Below are 24,574 nucleotides of genomic sequence, written 5' to 3' on the forward strand. Positions count from 1 at the left end.
TTAACCTCTTCCCAACGTTAGGACGTCAGGGCTTTTCCCCATAGTTCTCCTAAGGGTCACGGGAGAACACAAACTAGCGTCCTCCCATGACCCAAAGCTCAGTATATAGGGAGCTACAGCTCCCGGGTATACTGAGATGCCGCAGCCGGGACAGATCCCGACATTACTGTCTGGATCCACCCAGCTGCGTGAGTGACAGCTGGCTTTGCCTGCTTTGCCCGCCCCCTCCCCCGTCCGTTCCGCCAGTCAGCGCTGGAAGATCGGACAGGGGAGGGGGAGAATCCCTGCAGGGAGTTGACAGTCACCACTCTCTGCAGGGACATGATCGAGAAGTGAGCGAGCGCCGGTATGTGTTCCCTCACCTCCCGATCTACTGAGCCGACCTGTCACAGTTTCATTGTCACAGGTCGGCTCAGATTATGAGGCTGAGTGAAAATCACTCACCTTATAATTCTCCTTTTTAAAGACGTTGGGACAACATGGAAGGTCCTAACTCCTAAGCCCTTCTGTCGTCGCCCCTCCCCCCGTTATACTTACCCGCCGGGATGTGATGATCCCAGTGACAAGCAGTCACTGCCATCAGTGATACACTGTGACAGCCAATTATTCAAATCATTCACTGTCAGCACTGCTTCTCCCTCTCCTCAGTGTGATCTGAGGGGGGAGAAGTAGATCAGTGCTACTAAGTGTCCAAATAAAAGACAAAACAGAGCGCCTCCATAGTGTAAAAAAAGTCATTTATTTGAACGGCACACAGCTGAAAATATACTCACAAAAGGTCGATCGATAAAAGGCATGCAAGAGATGAAGTATGAAACTCTGACAGCGGGAGTCTCACGGGGTGAAACAAATCAAAAGTCCTCTGCCCCTGTGAGTTCGGATGGTCTACGCGTTTCAGGGGCACGCCGCCCTCATCAGAACCTAAAGGAACTCTTCTATATCCTGCTCTATTTAAATTTAAAACTGACCAATCACTGAAGTTTGTTTACGAAAGGTCATATGGCAATTTCAGACCAATTGCCGGTAATCCAGCTATTGGCTCACACCTGTCTGGCGGATAAAACCACCATTACTAATAATAAAAAAAAAACAAAAAACATTGTCATTCCTATTAAAATTATTATCAGAAAATACTGAAACGAATTAATATAAAAACCGTTATAAAAAGGGTTTAAAAGGTATAATATTACTATAAATTGGAAAGTCCTCTGACTCTGGTGGAAAAAACGGCTCTTGAGATCGCAAACAGATATCTTGGCTTAATAGCAACTATGCAATTCATAAACACTTAGGGTTTGTCATATAGTTCCAGATTGTTGCAAAAAACTTTTTAGATGTAACGTTGAAACAACAGAGAGAGAGAGAGAGAGAGAGAGAGAAACACCATATGCAATCACAATAATAAACATAACGTATAAATGATAAAACACGGCAACAATCAATTATGTTGTAGGTTCAAAAAATACAATACAACGATCAATAGCATTAGTAACACAGAGAATCCATAGAAAAACCTTATTAACGTGGTAATACTATGTGAATGGAAATGCATTTGATAGTGCAATTATTACTAGTTGATATACTGTCTCAAAGATATCAACTAAGTCTTATATTAGTACAATAAGCTAAATCAGATGGCAAATTAGGAAATAACTAGGATAAATAATTGAGCCAATAGCTGGATTACCGGCAATTGGTCTGAAATTGCCATATGACCTTTCGTAGACAAACTTCAGTGATTGGTCAGTTTTAATTTAAATAGAGCAGGATATAGAAGAGTTCCTTTAGGTTCTGATGAGGGCGGCGTGCCCCTGAAGCGCGTAGACCATCCGAACTCACAGGGGCAGAGGACTTTTGATTTGTTTCACCCCGTGAGACTCCCGCTTTCAGGGTTTCATACTTCATCTCTTGCATGCCTTTTATCGATCGACCTTTTGTGAGTATATTTTCAGCTGTGTGCCGTTCAAATAAATGACTTTTTTACACTATGGAGGCGCTCTGTTTTGTCTTTTTGTTTCCCAGATCCAGGGTCTTGTTGACCGGTGGGAGCAGCCTCCTTTGTGTATCTACTAACATCCCATTGGGCTTTATTCTTGCAACCGGCGGCGCCGGTATTTGTTGTCTTTAAGTGTCCAAATAGTCCAAGTGTGCCAAAAGTAACAAACCTTTATTTTTAAATTAACCCCTTCATTGCTGATCAGTTTTGATTGGGGGGTATTCTTTTTTTTTTTTTTTTAAATTATACCTTTTTTAATTTTTTACAAAAATTAACCCCTCCAGCGCTGATCAGTTTTTGCATCCCTTTTTTGTTTTTTATTTTATTATAATTTTACCCTTTGTTAGTTTTACCCATTTTTAATACTTTAAAAAATGAACCCCTGCAGCGCTGACATTGTAGAATACAATTATGGGAGTTTTATTATTGCAGTAAAACGTATCAGTATTCCGATATTCCCAATAAAATGTGTGTGAACATATTTGGTAAAAAAAAATGTAAATGTCTTTTCATTTCTCATAATTGAGATATATAATTAAAGTTCATTTATAAATATTTGATGTCAGACGAAAGCCCTATTTGTCCTCTAAAAAAACCATATATAATAAGTGTGGGTCTATTTAATGTGAACGAGGTTCACTACGGCTCAACAGACATAAAGCTCAAATTCTGTTTAGTTTACGTTCAGGACTTGGACAGCGGTCTCCATAAGGGGTTAAGCTGGGTAATACCATTTCTATTTTCTTCCTTCAACCTGCGGCCTGAACTAGGAAAATGGAACCGATTCATCTATTACGAGCGTGGATGAAGGTATATTCTGCTGTATACATTGGGGGGAATTTATCCAAATCTGGAGCAGATGTACACTGCAACCAATCAGCTTCTCTCTCTCATTTTCAAATCCTAACTGAGCAAACAGAAGACAGATGCTGATTGGTAGCCATGGGCAACTGCTCCTGTTTCTGTCTTCTCCAGTTTTGATAAATTCCCCCCCCCCCCCCCCCACACCCCACTGTATTCTGGCAGTGGCCGGCAACCGCTGTCACAATACCCGAACAGAGCCAGTAGCTCATTGGCTGCTCACTCTGTTCGGCTGAGAAAAAAACATGCTGCTGTGATCAGCTGATTGAGGGATGCCTGCCAAAAGGGTGCCGACAGCAGCACCCACGCTTTAGATATAAAATCTCTTTTTATCCTTTCCTATGAAAGTGACCTTTATTTCCATCTGGTTCTTCAATCTTTTCCATTCGGCCGTTCTCCTCTAGCCTCCTTCTCCAGGCAGTGGTGTACTGGCCATCTCTTCAGCTGTTTTTTTGTTGCCATTTTCCTACTGTTTCTGAGAACCCGGGCCGGGGTCATGCTGTGTCCCCTTTTCTCTAAAGCTGGTCATACACTGTATTATTTTCTTTCAACCTGCGGGCTGATTAAAGAAAATATAAGATTCCTCTATCAATGCTTACGGGTTTTGATCGATTAATTTTCCCGCTGTCTTCATTGTATTCTGACCGCTGCCCGATCTGTTTGTTTGAAGATTTCACGACCGGCTCTTTCAAGCAGCTGATCAACGGATGCCGGCCGAGTGCCGACAGGGGCACCCACTGTGCCAATTTCGTCTGGTTCATCAAAATGTGTATCTGTGCCATTTAGTCCATAATAGAAGTCACCAGCACTGGATGATGTGTGCAAGAAGTAAAGCACTTTTTATTAAATTGTCAGTGCTGGTGACTTCTATTATGGACTGTATCTGACACGGCGCCAGTGGCGTAACAATAGCCATAGTGACCCAGGCGGCCGCTATGGGGCCCAGGCACAGGGGGGCCCAGCCAGGACACCCCCCTGATGCCGCCTGGGTCGCTATATGTTAGAACGCACCGCTGTTCAGATCACCGTGATCTTTGCAGCGCTGCGTTCTTCTCCATAGCCGCTGCTGAGTCAAAACGGCGCCATCGGTGTTGTCACTTCAAGCATCAACCTTTCATCCAAGGTCTGTGCGCTGTATGGAGTGCTGGTGATTTCGTATTATCTGTTCCATTTAGAACACCTTTGCTGTCTGCTGCAGTGAATTATGTAAGTTGTAGACGGACATTTTCATGAACTAATGCGGACGCCTTTCATAGAAATAAGGTTGAACACAATGTTTTTGTGAGCAGTAGTAAAGAATAACATTTCACAAGGTGGAAGCCACACTGACCAGCTGGCACTCTCTCCTAGATGTCCTTAGCTTGGGGATCTCAGGCATGGTTTGGGGGGCAGTCTATAGGCAGGTAAAGAGTAGGAACGCTTCCCTGTGAAGGAAAACAATTTTCTTTGTACAGATTTCTTCATTGGAACTACAATCTTCCCTCTCGTATGTGAAATCTCTGCTGTGTACCCACAGGGACTACATGCCCGGAGGTAGACGAGACTATTCGGTGCAGGTCCAGCTCAGGTACAGTCTCATTTCAAATTCATTTTTGTTTTTTTCTCGATCCAAATAATAGTCGGCATTGATTTTTGTTCTCTCTGTCGTGACAGGTTGTGTTTAGCAGAGACGAGCTGTCCTCAGGAGGACAACTTCCCCAGCAGTCTCTGCATTAAGGTCAATGGAAAACTATTTCCTTTGCCGGTGAGTTTTTATTCGTCCTTGCAGTTTTATTGCACCAACAAGTTCAGTAGCACTTTACAGAGTACAAAGGCCATTTTACATCAATGGTTGCAGTGGAAGGAACTTGCAATTTAATGTTCCTCACAAACACTAGAAGCAATTATAACTTATTGGAAGCTTACAAATGGGGTCAGTCGGTGTGCTTTAAGTCACGCCCTTCATTCTGCGTCTCTTGTAGGGATGTCCCCCACCACCGAAAAATGGTGCCGAACAAAAACGACCCGGCCGCCCACTAAACATCACATCTCTGGTCAGACTGTCATCTGCTGTGCCCAACCAGGTCTCCATCTCCTGGGCTTCAGAAATCGGAAAGGTGGGTGAGTTTATTGCCCTCTATTCCAGCATATACAGCTCTTCTGGAGAATCTTTGATTACAGATCTCTCATTAGTCCTGTCCTTTATGTCTGCTTGTTAAATGTTTTTTCTCTCAATCTGTGTTCTGTGTGCCTTTTCAGAACTACTCCATGTCTGTGTATTTGGTGAGGCAGCTGACCTCTGCAGTGCTATTACAGAAGCTGAAGATGAAGGGCTTTCGGAATCCGGACCATTCCAGAGCACTGAGTAGGTGTATGATGCATTGCGTGGACGTTCTGCGTCACAGCTACTTTGTTTGCCATCACAGGATTATTACCGTCTCCTGGGTTAACCCTAAAATCACTGCCTGTCATCTCAGAGGCAACCACTAGGCGGCATATTTGCTCACTTTTTTAATCCTTAGTCTTGTCTTTCTTATGGCAAAACCTTATTGTTATTATTACAGGTATTTACTGTATATCACCGACAATTTACCCATTGCTTTACATGCTGCACATTCACATCGGTGCCTGCCCTCAAGAAGCTTATAATCTAAAGTCCACATGTTACATACATACATGCATGCATGCATGCATGCATACAAGGCCGATTTAGACATGAGCCAATTAACCTTCCAGCATGTCTTTGTAGTGTGGGAGGAAACTGGAGTACCCGGAGGAAACCCACACAAGCACAGGGAGAATATGCAAACTCCTTGCAGATAAGTGTCCTGACTGCGATTTGAACCAGGGACCCCCACCACTGCTAACCACCACGCCATATTACTGCAAATAATAATACTTCTAACAGATATGCGGATCTGAATCAATAATATTTTCAGATGTATGTGGATGTGTTTAAATTAAAATACACAGTCCACACTAAACTGATACTTAAGTTAAAAGTGGATGCTAGCAAGCTGAACCACCATCCATTTCTTATTGCTTGGGGCATTTACTGATGTGGTATACCAGCTCTAGGTTCTGACTGTGTCGCTTCATAACATAAAGTAATTGCATGTTCTGCACATGCTCCATTCTTTTATTGCTCAACTTATTATATACCATTTATAGCGGTGTTGTGGATTTTGTGTTTTTCAGTAAAGGAGAAGCTGACCGCAGACCCGGATAGTGAGATTGCAACCACCAGCCTGCGTGTCTCATTGATGTGCCCTGTAAGTACAGCTTTGTAGTAAGTACATTTTAGCTTTTCTTTTTATGAAATATACTTTCATATAAAACAAAACACATATATAAGATTCCTTTTATTCCACTCGGTCTTCTTTTTGGTCTATATTCTTAATGCACTGAAAGACATGAAGTCCTCATCTAAATGGTAGTGTAGCCCCCATCACCTTCTGTGATGTGGCTACTATACATTTAGTGATAGCCAGGGCTGTAGACAGCCTGGCTGGATTTGTAGTGGCAATTATCTGATTAATCCCAGGTGTCTAGCCTTGCCTGTACCCCCCTGGGTGGAGTGTGACTCTGTCATATTGTGGAACAGTATGGTACATATATTGGTGGGATCTGCCATGTGCTCAGACTAGCCGGGACCAGCCATGGATTAGGGCTGGGTCCTGTTCAACCTGCCCCCCAGGCTAGGCCAAGGCCTGGGGGTGGGCTGGTATGAGGGAAGAGGTTTCCCTGAGACCTCTAACATGGAGGAGGCCTGGGATGCTGAGGAAAGAGGAAGAGAACCGGGACCAGTGCAGGCTCTCTTAAAGTACCCTGGAACTAAGTGGACTTCCGGAGCATGGGCGGTGTCTTTCCTGATTGAGGATCTGCATCTATCCTGCCTGTCATATCAGTGTCTGTCTGCTGTCTACTAAGTGGATTTGCACTGATACATCTACAAAGTCTGGAGCTTCTGATGGCCACCCCTATACCCTCTCTACTGAATGTGTAATAATAATGTAATGTAATAATACATTGTTTACTTAGCATTTTACTACCGAAGCGGACATCAGTTTATGGGCACGTGAAGTGTGCGGTTAATGCGATCGGGTGGGCAGTTGAAGATCATACCCTAGACCACATGTGTCAAACTCAAGGCCCAGGGGCCAAATCCGGCCCACCAGGCCATTTCCTAGACTTCTACTTTCAGATCTAGGTATTACTAAAACCAGTGATAATCGAATGCAGAGGCAATTCTGATAAAGATTAGATACATTTATATAGTCTTACAGATACCTTTGAGGGCAACCATAATGTTGATGCGGCCCACGATTAAATTGAGTTTGACACCCCTGCGCCTAGACCGACTAGAAGTGAACCAGGCAACCAGCGGCTCCTGTGGGGGTAGCTCTATAGTAGTTTGCAACATGGAATACTTTACAACTTAAGGTTGCAATTTGCTTATTCCCTATGCTCCGGAAATAAAAATACAATTGAACCAGTCTGTAAATTCAGGTGCTCCGTCTTATTGCTACGCAAGGTTTTTTCTTCTAGAGTTATGTTAGTTTAGGCAAAATCCAAAGCAAAGGAAAAGCCACACAAGTGTCTTCTGTAGTTGTGTTTATTGGAAAGCTCTCATCCCATGTCAGGCCCACAGAACTTTAAAGGGACACTAAACTCGGGAATTAAATCTTAAAAATACATTTAAGCATCTTAACTATGAACAACAATGTATCTTATTTGTGATCTTTAATGAGTATTGTCGGTATATTCTGCTCTCCAGCTGGGGAAGATGAGACTAACCCTACCATGCCGAGCGGTCACCTGCACTCACCTGCAGTGCTTCGATGCTGCCCTCTACCTGCAGATGAATGAGAAGAAACCCACCTGGATTTGTCCTGTGTGTGACCAGAAAGCCAGCTATGAGAGTCTGATATTAGACGGGTATGTATGTATTTGTGTCAGCAGCGACACCTCCTACACATGCTGAAGGCATTGGCACAGGCTCTCACCCTTAGAAGTCTTTTGCATTGTACAATAAGCAGAGCTAATAAAGAGGTGTACCCTCATGTAATGTACTTCCTCAGTCAGTAGAATAAGGGATCTGTAATATTTAGATATTTCTAATTCATACACATGAATATGTAATATGAGCCGTGTATCAAATACATGTTCATGGTTTATAAACCTTTCTATGTAGATGTCATATTTATCTAATTGTTATGCAGAGTTTTGAAGTATACATTGTTCCCAGAGTCTTATTTTACATCTCCGTAGACCAGGGGTCCTCAAACGTTTTTTTTTTAGCATGTAATTTTTTATTGAAAAGTTTTTCTGCATACATACGGACAGGGGGAAGGTGCACGGGGGGGTGGAGGAAATATCATGAGCTCAGTTTTTGAAAGGTTGAGTTTTAAGAAATGTTGTGACATCCAGACTGATATGTCATTTAGTAGATTAGTGACACGCAAGGACACAGAGGGGGAGAGGTGTGGAGTGAAAAGATAAATTTGAGTGTCATCGGCATACATACAGATCATGCAATACGAGATGAAACATCGCCATAACTGAGTGTTGACCGACATGAATGAACAATCGTAAAGCTAAGCCACAATCAAGCCCTGCAGCGCTCGGGGGGTAGGGGTAGATATGAAATGGAATAGGGCCTAGACTGGAACATAATGCATACATATCAGGAACATATCAGGTTGTGAGAGAGAAAAAAAGGAGATTAACATAACAATATTGATAATAGTTTTCAGTACGTAAGAACCCTGGGTATGGACTCGAGCTTTGTCTTCGTCTTTCATATGTAACGCTGGACATAAAGGAACCGGTTCAAACGTTTTAAACAATGGGCCAGTTCACTGTCCTTCAGACATTGTTGGGGGCCGGATCATAGTCTTACCTCTCGACGGCAGTGTGCAGCTTTGGGAGAGGCAGGGAGATGACATCACGTCATATCCGAGCTCTCTTCTTATTGGCCACCCTCCAGGAGCCTGTGCTGGCATGCGCCCAAAGTTGGAGGGGTGCAACCGCACTGGCGTTACGCTGCTAAAAGAAGCCTGGCATTTGATTTGCCAGGCTCCCGTACGTCCTGTGCCTTTGCGTGCGCCCTGAGATGAAAGTGCGCAGCTGCACAGGCCGAACACAAAGCTGTCAGTCTTCCGGAATGTTTAAACCAAATTAACAGCGCTAGTAGGTGAATCAAAAAACCATATAATCGTGTTTGTGAACTACAAATCATAGAAAACCACATCAATGCAAGTGCCGTTACTCAATACAAAACACGGCACTGTAATAGTAAATGAACATGTGTATGATTGAGGTGATTTTTAACCAAGTGCTTCTAGGTGTTTCAGTGTGTAAAAATAAAGTGGATCAGTCTATACACATTAGAGTCCTTCACTTTTTTTACACCTACATGTGCATTAATAACATTAAGTGACAAATCATATGCGAGAAAAAAATTCAGGTGTGTAAACAAAAAATACAAACGAAAATAATTGTGAATGACAATTAATTGTGCTGACAAAAAATATATATAAACAGATAAAGTCTCTGTAATATACAGCTCCGCTTCAAAGCCAAATAGCAGAGCCTTCCAATGTTCGGTAGAGTAGTGCTTTCCTGGGGTTTGTATTAAGATCAATACATCCCCCTTAGCCCTCGTTCACACCTGAACGTTTTGTAGCGCGTTCTACGCTCGACGAACACTCTACAAAACGCTCAAAAATATAAATCCCATTGTATTCAATGGTCTCGTTCCCACCTTGGCGTATTTCCGCCCGTCCCTAACGCGCTACAAAACGGCCCACGCCTGAAAAGGTACAGGTACTACTTTGGGCCGTTTTGTTGCGCGTTTCCATTGGTATACAGCCTTCGGAAACGCTCGACGGTCGCGCAACTTTTTTACCGCGAATCGTGCGACAGACGCGCATATGCAATACGCCTAGGTGTGAATGAGACCTAATAGAGTGCGTACTCACCCCAAACTTTCGGCTGTAACAGACAGCCCCAAACGCTTTGTCTGATGGGACACCGTTACTGCTGCGTCTTTCGTATCTCGTTCTTTACCATCAGTCCTCAGTGTAAAGTATTCCCACAGTCATGCAAAGAAAAAAATCTTTCATCGGGTAATAGTTCCAGAAATAGTTTATTTAAAATTCAAAAATCACACTTGGCCGTTCCGAAAACAAACGTGTTTGATATGGTAGACCTGCCCCTACGCGTTTCGTCACCACCGACATCCTCAGGGGAATTACAGGTTTGTCTTCCCAAACGAAATCACAGTTTATATAGTGTACATCAAAGTGAATACAACAAGTGGCCACTAGATGTCTCACTAGCTCCACACAGTGGAATAGTTTCACATCTCTTCAAGCTAGATACAAATTAGACACAGATTAGATACAAAGTAAAAGGTGAAGAGTTATTAGTTCTCTCTCACTTGTAAAGGTGAGCCATCTCTATAGGCCAGTATCTATATCAATAATATCATATTCTTCATACATCCCAATACTATTGCATAATTTAATACATATTGATCTGACATAAAATTAGAAATTTAACAATGAAATGCCTAAAAGCACCTATAACACTATTATAAGAAACTAATATATAAAAAACTAGTATATAAAAAATCAGGTGTCCCGTCGCTAATTATGCTTTTAATTATTGACTTTAAAACCAATGTAAAATTATTTATTACTTAAAAAACCGTTCAAATCGAAATCGATATTTAGACCCTTGGGGGTCATCGTATCCAACGTAAAGATCCATTTCGATTCGTTCTGTGAAATTTTTCGAGTCAGGTTCGTTCCCCTCCAGTGGCTTTCAACCTTATCCATACCGATTATCTTCAGAAGTTTCGGATTTTTATTGTGGAACAACTTGAAATGTCGTGAGAGACTATGTTTAGTGAAGCCATTTTTTATATTATTTATATGCTTCTCTAGTCTCTTCTTGAGCATCCTCGTGGTCCTTCCTACATATATTGTAAGCCACATGGGCAGCTTAATAGGTATGTCTTCCGGAATGGCCTGTGTCTCTTCCCAGGCGGGGCCAGCGGAATGCCGATCTCTCCCCGAACGCCGCCGGCCCATTGATTAATTTATGTTGCTGCAGCTCCCTTAGCCCCTACTTTAATCCGGCCCTGATTTGGTCCACGGACTGTAGTTTGAGGACCCCTGCCCTAGACGGTTGTTTATATTTTACCGTTCTTGGTTTTATTCTTGGATAGAACATTCCCCATAGCTACGGGGTTAATGTAGGCTTAACAAAAAATATATCATTACATTTATTTGTCATTTTACAGGCTCTTCATGGAGATTCTGAACCAGTGCTCAGACGTGGATGAGATTCAGTTTCAGGAAGATGGGTCTTGGTGCCCTATGAGACCAAAGAAAGAGCCGCTGAGCTCCCCGAGCTCTCAGTATCCACACATTGAAGGTAAAGCTTTCTCTGAGAAACTATCACAATACAGGGGCTGGGATTCTGTGTGAGGCCTGTACACATCCGTCTAAATGAGCAAGTTCTCTTTCAGACAAACAAACGTAGAAATCACCAGCACTCCACTTTAAAGAATGAAGTGTTATTGCTTTATTAACACATCATGTCACATGCTTCATAGCCAACGTTTCGGGGGCCATGCAGGGTCCCTTGTTCAGGCCGACGTAGTGACCTGTCGCTATGTGACATTATGTGTTAATAAAGCAGTAGCACTCCACGCTTTGAAGTTGAGTGCTGGTGATTTCTATGTTTGCTGATCCTGTGGCACAGCGCCTTTTGTGCTATCATTTTGAGCACCACAACCACCAATGGAATAGGTCTCTGTTCACATGCTAAGATTAAAAAGTGCCTGCAAAAATACATTTTAATCTGCCCAGACTTTCAGTAATCTAGCATTAGTTCATTATTTTTGATGATAAAAATCGTATCTAGTTGATTGTACTAGGACTTGTATAGACGATATGTTTCGAGCCTTTAAAGTAAAGTAAGTTTTATAAAAATTGTATTTAAGTCCTCAGCAGCTATTGAAAGTCCTGTGTGTCTGCCTCATCCCTCACAGGGTCTGGCCTTCTCAGTAAGATGTACACCATAATAGAGCCCACCGAGACAAAAAGTAAAAAGAAGGCGGAGGTGATAGACCTGACCATCGAGAGCTCCTCAGAAGACGATGAGGAACCAGCAGCCAAAAAGAAATGTCTGTACATGCCGGAGACGCCTGCGCCTCAGACGAAAGGGTGGGCAGATTTAATGTAATATTTAATGCAACACTTTTGCAGAGTCTTGGAGGGTTTTTCTTTTTTATTCCTGGAGCAGGCAGAATTTGGAGCCGTTGCCCATGGCAATCAATCAGCTTCTATCTTTCATTTTCAAATTTAAACTGTATGGTTATGATTTCACTGCGCTACCGCATTAAAATTGTGCAGCCCATATTCATACAGTATGCAAATAAGAGCTTTGCTTCAGATTGGACTGTAGGCATACCCTCGATTCCATAATGTATTGTGGGATGCTAGGGAGGTGGCATGCTACAATTCCTAATTGTAAAGTGACACTAAACTCGGGAGTCAAACATTTAAAGAGAACTATGTGTTTTTCCCCATAGTTCTCTTAAGGGTCACGGGAGGACATATACTAGCGTCCTCCCGTGACCCAAAGCTCAGTATATCGTGAGCTACAGCTTGCGGTATACTGAGACCGCTGCATCCGGGACGGATCCCGACAATGCTGTCAAGATCCACCCAGCTGCGTGAGTGACAGCTTGCTCTGCCTATCTAGAGGCAGAGCCAGCTGTGCCCGCCCCCTTAACCGTCCGTTCCTCCAGTCAGCGCTGGAGGAGGGGAGGGGGGAATCCCCGCAGGGAGCTGTGATTGACAGTCACCGCTCTCTGCAGGGAGAAGATCAAAAAGTGAGCGAGCGGTGGTATGTGTTCACTTCCCGATCTACTGAGACGACCTGTGACCGTTTCATTGTCACACGTCGGCTGGAACTATGAGGATGAGTGATTTTCACTCACCTCATAGGTCTCCTTTTTTTAAAATGCATTCGAGTGCCATGGGGAGCAAAAGTAGCCACCCTCCGGAAGGAAGGACAGCGTCATCACCAATTCAGAGATGATTTGAGGATCTACAGCCGAGTGATACACAAATAAGTTTTTAATAGGGCACTTGAATGCACTTTAAGATTTAATAATAGAGTTCCAGTTGATGTCAGAGATTTGAGTCATGCAACTTCTTAAATGAGTTAACTTGTGTAAAATTAGACTTAGAATGTGCCTCCAGCTGTATTAGTTTGGAAAGGGCATTTTCCTTCAGTGAGCTAGTAAATGTGTATTTTTTTTTTTTTTTTTTTTAATCCTCTATGTATTGTATGTGTATCCTCTATGTGTATTGTATTGTCATTTTTTTTTTTTTTTTTAAAGAGTTCTAACGTATCATCCATCAACTATAAGAATGGGGAAGCTTGGTGGCCTGGAGACGGACTCGCTTCATTCCTCAATGGTGGATTATTCGGATCACTTCCACAACTCTGCTATCGCTGGACTTCCTGCAGACCTCTCAGGTATGTGATATGACTTCTGGGCTATATTCAAAGTTGAGCTCCAAACGGCTGACCATGCAGTTAAAATGCATATATGGGGGCTCTATATCTTCAGTAGCACATGAGACTGAGGCTCCATCCACCAGTACAGGAAAATCATCACCAAACAGCATGAAAATCTTTGAGTCTTGGTCACTTGTTTCCGGTGTCCTACGGGGAGCAGGAACCATGGTGTAAGGAAGCGCACATCTTTTATGTGGCCTTCACCATCTCCTTTTTCTTTTTGTGGGTCTCCATCTCGGTCTCCATCTTTGCAGGCAGGATGAGGTTTGGGCCAGCTTTTTGTGGGTCTGTCTTTGCCCCTAAGTCTCCATCTTTACAGGCAGGATGAGGTTTGGGCCAGCTTTTTATAGGTCTGTCTTTGCCCCTCGGTCTCCATCTTTACAGGCAGGATGAGGTTTGGGCCAGCTTTTTGTGGGTCCGTCTTTGCCCCCCGGTCTCCATCCTTACAGGCAGGATGAAGTTTGGGCCAGCTTTTTGTGGGTCCGTCTTTGCCCCTCAGTCTCCATCTTTACAGGCAGGATGAGGTTTGGGCCAGCTTTTTGTGGGTCCGTCTTTGCCCCCCGGTCTCCATCCTTACAGGCAGGATGAAGTTTGGGCCAGCTTTTTGTCTTTGCCCCTCAGTCTCCATCTTTACAGGCAGGATGAGGTTTGGCAATAAGTACTATCCTTGTTGCACTCCTTACCGATATGTCCCTTGTAGTGGGGGGTGCTCGCAGTGACAATGCTAAAGCCTGATGAAGGGACCCTGTGCGGTCCCAAAAACGCTTTTGCTATCTTAAAAGGATTGGTGTGCTGGTGACATTTCTACAATTTTTTTAGGATGAGGTTTGGGCCAGCTTTTTGTGGGCCCGTCTTTGCCCCCCCAGTCTCCATCTTTACAGGCAGGATGAGGTTTGGGCATGCTCCTCATTCGGTGCAGGTTAGTATTCACAGATGAACTTACAGTATATCCCTTGGTAGACCCGGCCTGGTATGGGTCGTCGTGTCTGTGGCGATGGGCTGGACTTAAGGGGGACTTCACCTACTCCTGGGGCAAATTTGTGAGTCTGTTGCTGACCCTTAATGGGGCATATGCTCCTGAATTTGCATGTGCCGGGCTGATGCCATGTGTCCTGCTGTTATTCACTTCTGTATAAGGTAATATTTCCAAGATATCCCGCTTTAGCACTAGCAGACAGCACACCTAGATTGTTCTCTGTAACAGACACTCAGGATTGTATACTGTAACATCTAATAAAATATAAAGAACAAGAGACACTCAGGAAAAATTATTTTTACTCGGTGAACTATTTTTATGTGAGTTTCACAGGTTTGCTATAAGCCATTTGTAACGCCTATAAGGACAGACGTATGCTAGAGCAGCTGGGAAGCGTCCCCATTTCATAAAGCTAAATACACAAATACAATACCTGTACGGCAATGGCCAAAGGATTTGTATTTCTGCCCAACCAGATTTATGATTTACACAGCCCACTGGTGAAGCCAAGTGGATGACACAACTTACTCTGTTAGTTATAACTGTAGAAGGGATACAGGAAAAGAGATGGGGTCCTATCCCCACCCCAAGCCTGCTGATTGGACAGTGGAGGAGCAGCCACAGACTGATGAGCTCATTCCTCTGTTCACTCCGTTGTCATGTTCCTTGTCAGCACATTGACATACAGCACACACACCCCCCAGCCAGTCATAGTACTGCTGCACAGGGGATGGCAAGCAGCTGATTCCAAGTCAAATTTAAATGTATATTCAATGAACACTAAACTAGATTATTGTGTGTCTCCTATATCTGCCTCAGCTGCAAGATTCTTACACCGCGGCCGCACTTCTAGTTTTAAATAAGTCCTGAAATCACAGGGCCTGTCTTATAGTAATATTCATGTTTGTTCTGATTGTTATAACGTATTTGTACTTTACAGTGACAGACAAAACTTGAATGACCCTTTGTCCATCTTTCTGCAGATTTGGACTTTCTCCCAATAGCTCCGGCTCCTTCTCAGGTAAGTTCCACTTCTTCCTCCTCAAATGTTTGTTTTTCTCCCTTTCTGGAAATAGATTATAAAGCGATCACAGACATTTCTTTCCTCAGTAGAACGATCTGATTGATCTAGTGAATAGTTGGCACTGACACCAGAACTAATCTAGCCAATCATACAAGAGCTCCCTGTCCTTGTTGTGCTTTATGGCTGCACAGTATATGGAGGAAGAACATGCGTTTCATAGCCTGCAGTGGGGAAATCCAGCCATGCAAAGCTGTCCACACCTTTAGTAGTTTGTAGGGATGCACCGATACCACATTTTCGGTTCCAAGTACCCATTTTTTTCCCCGGTGCTCGACGATAGAGTACCGGTGCCTTGTGCCCAGATTATCAAGATGTCGCCCGGCTTCCTGATTGCCTGTGACGCCGGTGTTCTAGCAAGAAAACACCGGCTTTATATGCCGAGGCTGCCTGGCTTCCTGACCAATCAGGAAGCCGGGCAGCAAGTAATGAGGTGCCGTCTGGCTTGCTGATTGTTCAGGATGCCTGGCTGCTTAGCAACAAGTAAAGCCGGCTTCCTAGCCAATCAGGAAGCCGGGAGGTTGGCCATGGCCCTCCATGCTCCCTCGGCACTTGCCAGTATTGGAACATTTGGGGCGAGTATGAGTACTCGCCCAAATACTCGGCATCAATACTAGTATCGGTGTATCCCTAGTAGTTTGGATAGCCAGCTTCACAATGTTATGACAAGTTTTACACTTTATTGTATTCAAGTGCAGTTAAAAAAAAAAAAAAAAAACAACAATTTTTTGAGGATTTAGAGCAATAGGAAGGCAAACGGAGCGCTGGGGTCTTGGGACATGATGTATTAAAAATGGCAAGACCTTCATAAAGTTCGCTCTCTTGGCTTTTCTGACTGACGGAGGTAATAGCAGACCCCTTGTTAGCCATTTAAACTTGAAAATGAAACTCCTATCTGACAAGTTTCCTTTTTAAAGTAAACCTTTCCTTAGGGATACGAGGGCTGCCACTGCTGACGGCCTCCTTACAATACCTTCCAAGTCCCTGAATTGGAACAAATCTCCTCTGCATACTACTTCTGGGCTGGTGGCATAAAGTATTGGAGCCAGAAAGCTTTTATTTGCAGAATGAGAAGCTGGCAATGATTTGCAGCTTCTGTGATTCACTCAAGGATGGTTCTTCCTTTTAGGTTTTATATAAAGGGAACTGATCATTAAAGGAGAACTATAAGGCGAGTGAAAATCACCCATCCTCATAGTTCTAGCCGATGTGTGACAATGAAACTGTCACACGTCGGCTCAGTAGATCGGGAAGTGAGCGAACACATACCGTCGCTCGCTCACTTCTCAATCATCTCCCTGCAGTGATTCCTCCCTTCTCCGATCCTCCAGTGCTGAGTGGAGGAACAGATGGGGGAGGGGGCGGGTACAGTTGGCTCTGCCTCTAGATAGGCAGAGCCAGCTGTCACTCACGCAGCTGGATGGATCTCGACAGTAATGTTGGGATCCGTCCCGGCAGCGAAAACTATGAGGCGAGTGAAAATCACCCATCCTCATAGTTCTAGCCTACGTGTGACAATGAAACTGTCACACGTCGGCTCAGTAGATCGGGAAGTGAGCGAACACATACCGTCGCTCGCTCACTTCTCAATCATCTCCCTGCAGTGATTCCTCCCTTCTCCGATCCTCCAGTGCTGAGTGGAGGAACAGATGGGGGAGGGGGCGGGTACAGTTGGCTCTGCCTCTAGATAGGCAGAGCCAGCTGTCACTCACGCAGCTGGATGGATCTCGACAGTAATGTTGGGATCCGTCCCGGCAGCGGCGGTCTTAGTATATCGCGAGCTGTAGCTATATACAGAGCTTTGGGTCACAGGAGGACGCTAGTATATGTCCTCCCGTGACCCTTAGCCCCCGTTCACATTGCGCGATTTGCATTTTGCGCGATGTCGCGCAAATGCTTGCATTGAGCAAGCGAGAATCGCGGCAAAATCCGCTCCAAAAAGGGTCCTGCTGTAGCGACACACGACCCGCGACAGCAGGACCCTTTGCCCCATTGAGAAGCATTGAAGAGCGATATACCGCGCGATAAATCGCTCAATCTGAACGGGGCCTTAGCACTATGGGGAAAAACACTGACCCCCATAGTTCTCTTTTTTTAATGTTTGACTCCCGAGTTTAGTGTCACTTTACTATTAGGAATTGAAGCATGCCATCCCTAGCATCCCACAATCCTACCCCATAGTTCTCTTTTGTGCCATTTAAATATCCACATGGAACATTCCGTTGGATCATTTGATGGGTACCTGTAGCTTTACTATACTTGAAGAAGTTTGCACATTGTTCTGATCTACTAAGAGGCTGATAAGAACCCTTTTATGTGACTGTAGCCCCAGATCAGATCTACAAAACAAATGGACAGATCCATCAAAAGCCATTGACCTCAGGCACATTTGTGTGGCCGTATTCCACCGTTTGCCCAATGACACTCTATCCGTTGCCCGTTGGCCCCCAGTAGTCTTCAACATTGCAGAATGCTGACGTTTTGAAGCTAAAATTGGAGTTGACCTCTTGCCGAAATGCAGCAGTCACCAAATGTTTCCAGAAGCAACTCTAAAGTATAAACCTCCCCCCGGAGAAAGACATCCCTACTAGATCTCTGTTTAAAATTGCTATTACTTTTATCTTTGAGACTGTTGATTTTGCTATATCGTACGGCTGCCTTTTTGTTCTGTGATGGTAGGTGGAGTGTAATACTATCGCCATGACAATGTTTCATTCTTATTAGTACCATTTATTTCAAGCAGTACTATCACCCTATGTTTTTGGATAGTCTCAAGTCGGCTCTCCAAGCCAAGTCCACTCATGGCAAAGCCAAAACCTCGAACAGCCACCTTGAGGAGCACGCCAGCGACGGGTCAGGTGAGAGGAACATCATTCAGGGGCCGAAGCACCTCTGAGCAGACCCAGCCCGCCTCCATGCCACCAAAAAACACTCGTTATTTATTGGTTTGTGTCCAGAAAAGGACTTCAGAAGAGCGATCTCTATATATTTATTGTCCGGTGCCTGGAGCCAGCACGGTTCGGTTAGCATTAAATCTGCGTGGATTCCTCCACCAGTGGTTTTGGTTTGATGCGAGTTGCACATATTTGGGTTATGTAAATATCTTGCATTATATAGAAGTTCCGTGTAAATAAGTATTTTTTTTTAAATAAACCTCCCAAAAACCTGTCTCAAGCCTCAATATGTCTGTGAAGGCTCTCACTCATGGTCATGGTATATCTGTAAAAAAAAATAAGTCAAGGCAACTGGACTGGCTGTATTTTTCTTGAAGACGTTTCACTTGTCATCCAACCAGCTTCCTCAATTCAGAATTGAGAAAGCTGGTCGAACGACTTCAAGAAAAATACAGCAAGTCCAGTTGCCTTGACTTATTTTTTTACAGATGTCTGGAGCCTCCACCTTCTGTGCAAGAATGACGTGTTTTATAAATTACAATTGTTTGTCATTGATCTGTACTACCACAAATCATGTGACCTGAACCTGCCAATACCAAATCACTTCTTCTTTTCCATTGACCCAATATGCATCTGCACCAGAATGACTGACTTATTGTAGCATGAATTAGTTTTTTTGTTCCTTTTACACTTTTTTATATTTTCTGCCCAGCCATGTTCTCATTTTAACCCCTTCATGACCGAGTCCTTTTTTTTCCTTTGTTTTACCTGATATAATCCACATTTTAGTCTTATAATAGTGGCCAGCAGGAGGAATCACAGGGCAACAAGGGTCAAATTCTGTAGATTCCTCAGACGTGTTCTCTTTAGTATAATGGAAGCGGTAATAACTATCTTCTTTTGTAGAGGACATTATTCTGCATTTTCATTTCAGCTAGAGTCAATGGAAGAAGTTACAGGGTTATTCACAGAAGGGTGAAGAGTTTTGGAGACGGGAGATAAGGGAACAATCTAGGACAACATAGAACTGGAAAAAGCCTCAGATTCAGCTCACTTTCCGGTTCAGCTATGTTGTCCTAGATCAGGGGTGCCCAAAAGGTCGATCGCAAAGCTATTTCTGGTAGATCGCAAGTTGGAATCGGCTGATCCGTTTATCTGGGAACTCAGCTGCTGGTGGCCGGGTGCAGTTTGCTGTGTTGGCCAGCAGGTGGCGCTGTGTCCTGGCACAGCCGCTGACACCGGAAACCATGGCTCAGCATGCAGCTACTATGGGGGAATCTGAGAGCTGATCCCTTGGGGGACACAAATCATACACAGGCCTGGGCAGGGTGAGTGGTGGTCTTTATCAGAGGGAGGGGGCATTGTGTACCTCAGCCTCTGTTATCTCTACCCACTGTACACAGCTGTGTACCCCACCTAACAGACCGTGCTCCCACCTAACAGGATTGTGCCCTCACTTACAGACTGAGATTAGGAGCGTTTTTATTTATAGGTAATAGGTTTTATTTTACCATTACGGGTAATAGTCCCATAGTTTACCTCCTCTGATAAGTGCTAGGTCTAACTAAGGGTCCATTCATAATAGTACAGTGCGTTCATCGCAATCACACCTACCCTGTGTTTTATTGTAGGCGGTGCGTTGCCATTCGTTGGTAGATCTCATTGAGCTGGTCATATAAAAAGTAGATCTTAACACAAAAGATTGTGGGCGCCCCTGACTTAGATTGTTCACTTCTCCAAACTCTTCACCAGGGGTAGCCAAACTCTGCCCCTCCAGCTGGGGTGAAACTACAAATCCCATGATGCATTTCTCTCCGGGAGTCATGGCTGTGGAATCTTGCATTGCCTCATGGGATTTGTAGTTCCACCACAACTGGAGGGCTGGAGTTTGGCTACCCCTGTTCTCTCTCCCCCTTCAATGAATAACCCTGAAGAATACCAACATCAGGTAGCCTGCTGTCCTACAATTCCCAGGAAACCAGGTAGGCCGCATTCCCTGTATTCATGTCACTTGCTGGTCAAGGTTATGAAGATGTGCCTTATAGTAAAGGTTGTGCAAGCGCTTTTGTTTTCCAAGTTATAAACCTGTATGCAAGATTTCAAGTGAGCCAATATCTGTATAAGGTAACCGTGGAAGGGGACATCCCCTACTCAGTCAGTTTTTGCTACCATGACCCTTCCCAATAGAAAGATCAGAGATATAACCGGTGAATGGCTTCATTTGGACATAGAGAAACTTGATTTTTTTGTACGCGCCATGAAATCCCTTTCTTAGATTCCATTAAGGGATACAAAAAGCTGAATACTATCGGGTTATACTGCAGCTTACAGGAGATGTAATCTCTGGGGGGGAGGAAACATCTGCAGCCCAGAATGAGCCCTCCTCTATGCAGAATGTCTTAGTTTGTGGCACTCAGTACCAAGAGCATGACCATAAACCCAGAGGGTAGAACCTGTGCCTCTTAGTGGACTCCAAAAGAAGGATCTTACAAAAATCATTTTTCTCATCCATTGAGGGACTGGAGAAGTCATATGCTGTCAGGATGTCGAAAACAAGTCCAGCTGAGGGGTGGGCAACCGTGACAAATGCTGTTGCCCACTCCGGCTGTAGACCAAAAGCTGCCTACAGGATTAGCATCTAAATCTGATACTGGATGGCCAAAGCCCCTACCTAATAGGGGAAACATGCCCACAGGGAGGGTATGGGGAATAACCCCGATGCTCAAGACCAAGTATAATTTGGTCAGCACCAGGGAGCAATGACTTAACATGGACGGGAACACTGAACCAGTGAGAAGCTGGCCACTTCAACCCCCCAAGAGGTGGAACAATAACAAATTCCCATTTATTGAAGGAATAAAACCAACCAACATGGTAAAAAAAAGGGAACGAGAGTCCCTAGTAAAACCACTTTCTATTTGCCTGATGAAGGGACCTCTTTGGTTCCGAAACGTTGCATCATTTAGTCAATAAATAGATTGACTGGAAGCTACATTGGAGTGCAAGTGACTTTTTTGGTTTATCATTACCTGGTAAAACCAAGGGCCTTAAGAAGACAAAAAGTGGGGGGGCATGTCCTGCACATGGCGGAATAAGTCGCATAGCGTGAGAGCTCCGTGGTGCCGATACCTTACAGACGACATAACACGACTTATACCACTCTTTTTGGACTCACCTGACGATGTCGAAGCGCAGGAAAGAGGGGGGACTCCCCTCGCAAAGGGACACCCCGTCCTTACAGCGGTATTTCTCCTCCACGAGGACCGGGACCCGCAGCCGCGACCAATCCAACATGGCGGCGGAAGGCGAACCGCCATCCACGCCTCGAGGCTCTACCAGGTCCCTCTCCCCGGCTCGCGGTGGAAGACCATCAGGCGTGCGGTCACCCCGGCTGTATGACTCTGACTCTACGGACGCGGATCTAGACCAGCCCCATGGCCAACCAACGGATGTACCGCGAGAATTCCGGGCGCTCCTGAAATATCTCCCCACGAAGGAAGACTTTGCGGCCATGGTCACACGGGTGGAGGCCGCGCTTCAACGGGACCTACATCACGTCCGCAAGGAGGTAAAGGCGGTGTCCGCGGAGGTCTCCTCGGTCACGGAATCCGGTAAGATCCCTCCACTCCGCCTGTCGGTCCTTCGACGGCCAAAATTGGCAGGGGGCCTGGGCCTTCCTGACCTTCCTGCGGCTCTCCCTGAAGTCATCCATATGTAACAAATATCAGGAATCGGGTTACAAAATCCTAACCCGTTGGTACAGAACTCCACATAGACTTCACCTGATGTATGCCGGGGTACCGGATGTTTGCTGGCGGTGCGCCTCCTCTCCCGCGGACATGCTCTATATTTTCTGGGCGTGCCCGAAGCTGACGCCATTTTGGTCTCGGGTCCGGCAGATAGCCCAGAAATTTACGGACCACCGTATCCCGGAGGACCCAGTGTTCTTCCTCCTACACCATAACTCATTCCCACTAAAGGGGTACTCCAGATCGGTGCTGGTACACTTGCTGAATGCGGCATGCGCATGTATCCCCAACCTTTGGAAACAGGAGGCCCCACCTTCGATACGGCTCTGGTTTACCAAGGTGAACGACATTAGAACCATGGAGGACCTAACTAGCTCTATTAGGGGTACCTCCGGCAAATTCGCGACCGCCTGTTTTTACTGGGACGAATTTACCGCTATGACCGAATACCAAACCATCATGGCCTCATGAGGAAAGCAGTCGCGACCCCAGCTGGCTCCCCCCCTCCTTCTTCCCCTCCTTTCTTCCCCAATCCCCTTGTCCACCTATTTTAGACGTCCCTACCTCTCCCCACCCTCCCCCCCTACCTACATCAGAGTTCACTACAGCAACAACCTGGATGCCCTACCATGTGGGGCAGATCTTGTACTGTCACTAGGACCACCCAGAGTCCGTGAGCGATAACAATGCATGTTCCCTAACAACTGGTCGGCTCTGAGTGGATACGAGGGCTCGACGTACGATCAATAAGCGCCCTGGTATAATTGCTATAAGTGTACAATACTATAGTCATTACCCGCTATATTCCTGCTGTGACATGATGTAATCCTTTCTCCCTTGATTACTGTTTCTTTTTTTTGTTATATAAATGAAACTTCAATAAAGAATTTATAAAAAAGACAAAGTCCTTGTAATGGCAAAATCTGTAGGAGTAGGAAGGCAATGAGCCTCTAATCAGCTGACTCCATAAGGCTCAGAAAACGAGAACTCCAAACTGAGAGAGGTTGCTGGAACAGACATTCACCTCACCAGAGAGAACCCTGAAGTAGACCAGACACAACAACCTGCAGAGGGTGGGAAGGGGACTCCCAAGTCTAACATATGCCAAGATTCAATCCCACAAAGTCAGCATGACTGAAAGAAGGAGCAAGGACCAAAACACCCCAAAAAGGGTAGGCAGAAATGAAGTGTAGGACCCTTATGATACGGGTTACAACCCAGAGAGAACCGAGGAATAAGCTAGAAACACTAACCAGTACACAAGAAGCACCTTTGGGGTGAGCCCGAAGAGGAATCCTGAAGAAGTCGGACAGTATTGTGGAAAAACAGTATTAGGAGTGGATCACAAAGACTGTTCCCTAATGGGCTCCATGAAAGGGCTTTTACAGTAAGTACAAAAACGCTGTTGTCTTTTAATTCATTTGGGACAACGGGGATAATTCTCAACATCCAGAAGTAGTCCCAACTGAGGGACAGCCAACACCGCAAATGAAAGGTTTACAACTAGGGCAGCTTGCAGCTCAAAATTCTGCCTGGACCTTCCATTTAAAGGAGAACTATGAGGTAAGTGTTTTTCCACATAGTTCTCCTAAGGGTCACGGGAGGACATATACTAACCTCCTCCCGTCACCCAAAGCTCAGTATACCGCGAGCTGCAGCCCGCAGTATACTGAGACCGCCGGGACGGATCCCAGCATTACTGTCGAGATCCGCCCAGCTGCGTGATTGATGGCTGGCTCTGCCTATCTAGAGGCAGATCCAGCTGTACCCGCCCCCTCCCCACCTTTTCCGCCAGTCAGCGCTGGAGGATCGGGGATCCCTGCAGGGAGTCGTGAGTGACAGTCATGGCTCTCTGCAGGGACAGGATTGAGAAGTGAGTGAGCGATGGTATGTGTTCACTCACTTCCCGATCTATTGAACCGGCGTGTGACAGTTTCATTGTCGCAGGTCGGCTCAAACTATGAGGCTGAGTGAAAATCACCCACCTTTAAAGTTTTCCTTTAAAGATGATATCAAGAGGCCAGAACATCCACCTTCACAGGAAAAGGCGGAATCTTGTCCTAAAGCCCATGGCCTTGAATAATGAGCTGTTCTGAGCCACCTTGCAATAGTGGAACATGCGCTGGCTGTTCCTTACAAGGACCCTCGAGGTCATTGCAGGGAGATAAAACTTGCACCACATTCATGAAGGGATATCTCCTTAGGATGTAATGAGACAGGACAGAGAGAGAGATGGAAGCCTAATGTCCTGGGTTAAGGTGAAAGGAAGACAACCTTGTCACTGTAGGTTCCTGGCAAGAGAAGGGCATGAACTCCAAAACTCTCCTCACAGAAGTTATGGCAGCAAGGACGGCTACCTTCTGAAAGTAGACAGAGGGGTCACCACGATCGGTTCAATAAGGTGATTTTTGAAGGACCACCAAAACTAGGTTG

General features: G+C 45.0%; 1 protein-coding gene across 2 annotated transcripts in view; it reads left to right on the forward strand.

Annotated features, from left to right (window-relative positions):
• Positions 1–18,427, forward strand: part of PIAS2 (protein inhibitor of activated STAT 2) — a 26,654-nt gene extending 8,227 nt beyond the window's left edge. The window contains exons 4-14 of one of the 2 annotated variants that reach the window (XM_018555726.1): positions 4,374–4,424; positions 4,511–4,601; positions 4,819–4,953; positions 5,096–5,201; positions 6,035–6,108; positions 7,614–7,774; positions 11,148–11,281; positions 11,901–12,075; positions 13,260–13,399; positions 15,401–15,438; positions 18,242–18,427. In XM_018555726.1, coding sequence (XP_018411228.1) covers positions 4,374–4,424; positions 4,511–4,601; positions 4,819–4,953; positions 5,096–5,201; positions 6,035–6,108; positions 7,614–7,774; positions 11,148–11,281; positions 11,901–12,075; positions 13,260–13,399; positions 15,401–15,438; positions 18,242–18,394 — 1,258 coding nt within the window. In that variant the 3' untranslated portion in view covers positions 18,395–18,427. The remainder of the gene's footprint in view (positions 1–4,373; positions 4,425–4,510; positions 4,602–4,818; positions 4,954–5,095; positions 5,202–6,034; positions 6,109–7,613; positions 7,775–11,147; positions 11,282–11,900; positions 12,076–13,259; positions 13,400–15,400; positions 15,439–18,241) is intronic. The other variant, XM_018555727.1, reaches the window with a different exon arrangement.
• The last annotated feature ends 6,147 nt before the right edge of the window (positions 18,428–24,574 follow it).

This window comes from Nanorana parkeri, unplaced genomic scaffold (assembly GCF_000935625.1).
Source record: "Nanorana parkeri isolate BGI_ZX_2015 unplaced genomic scaffold, ASM93562v1 scaffold210, whole genome shotgun sequence".
In the NCBI taxonomy this organism is placed as follows: domain Eukaryota; kingdom Metazoa; phylum Chordata; class Amphibia; order Anura; family Dicroglossidae; genus Nanorana; species Nanorana parkeri.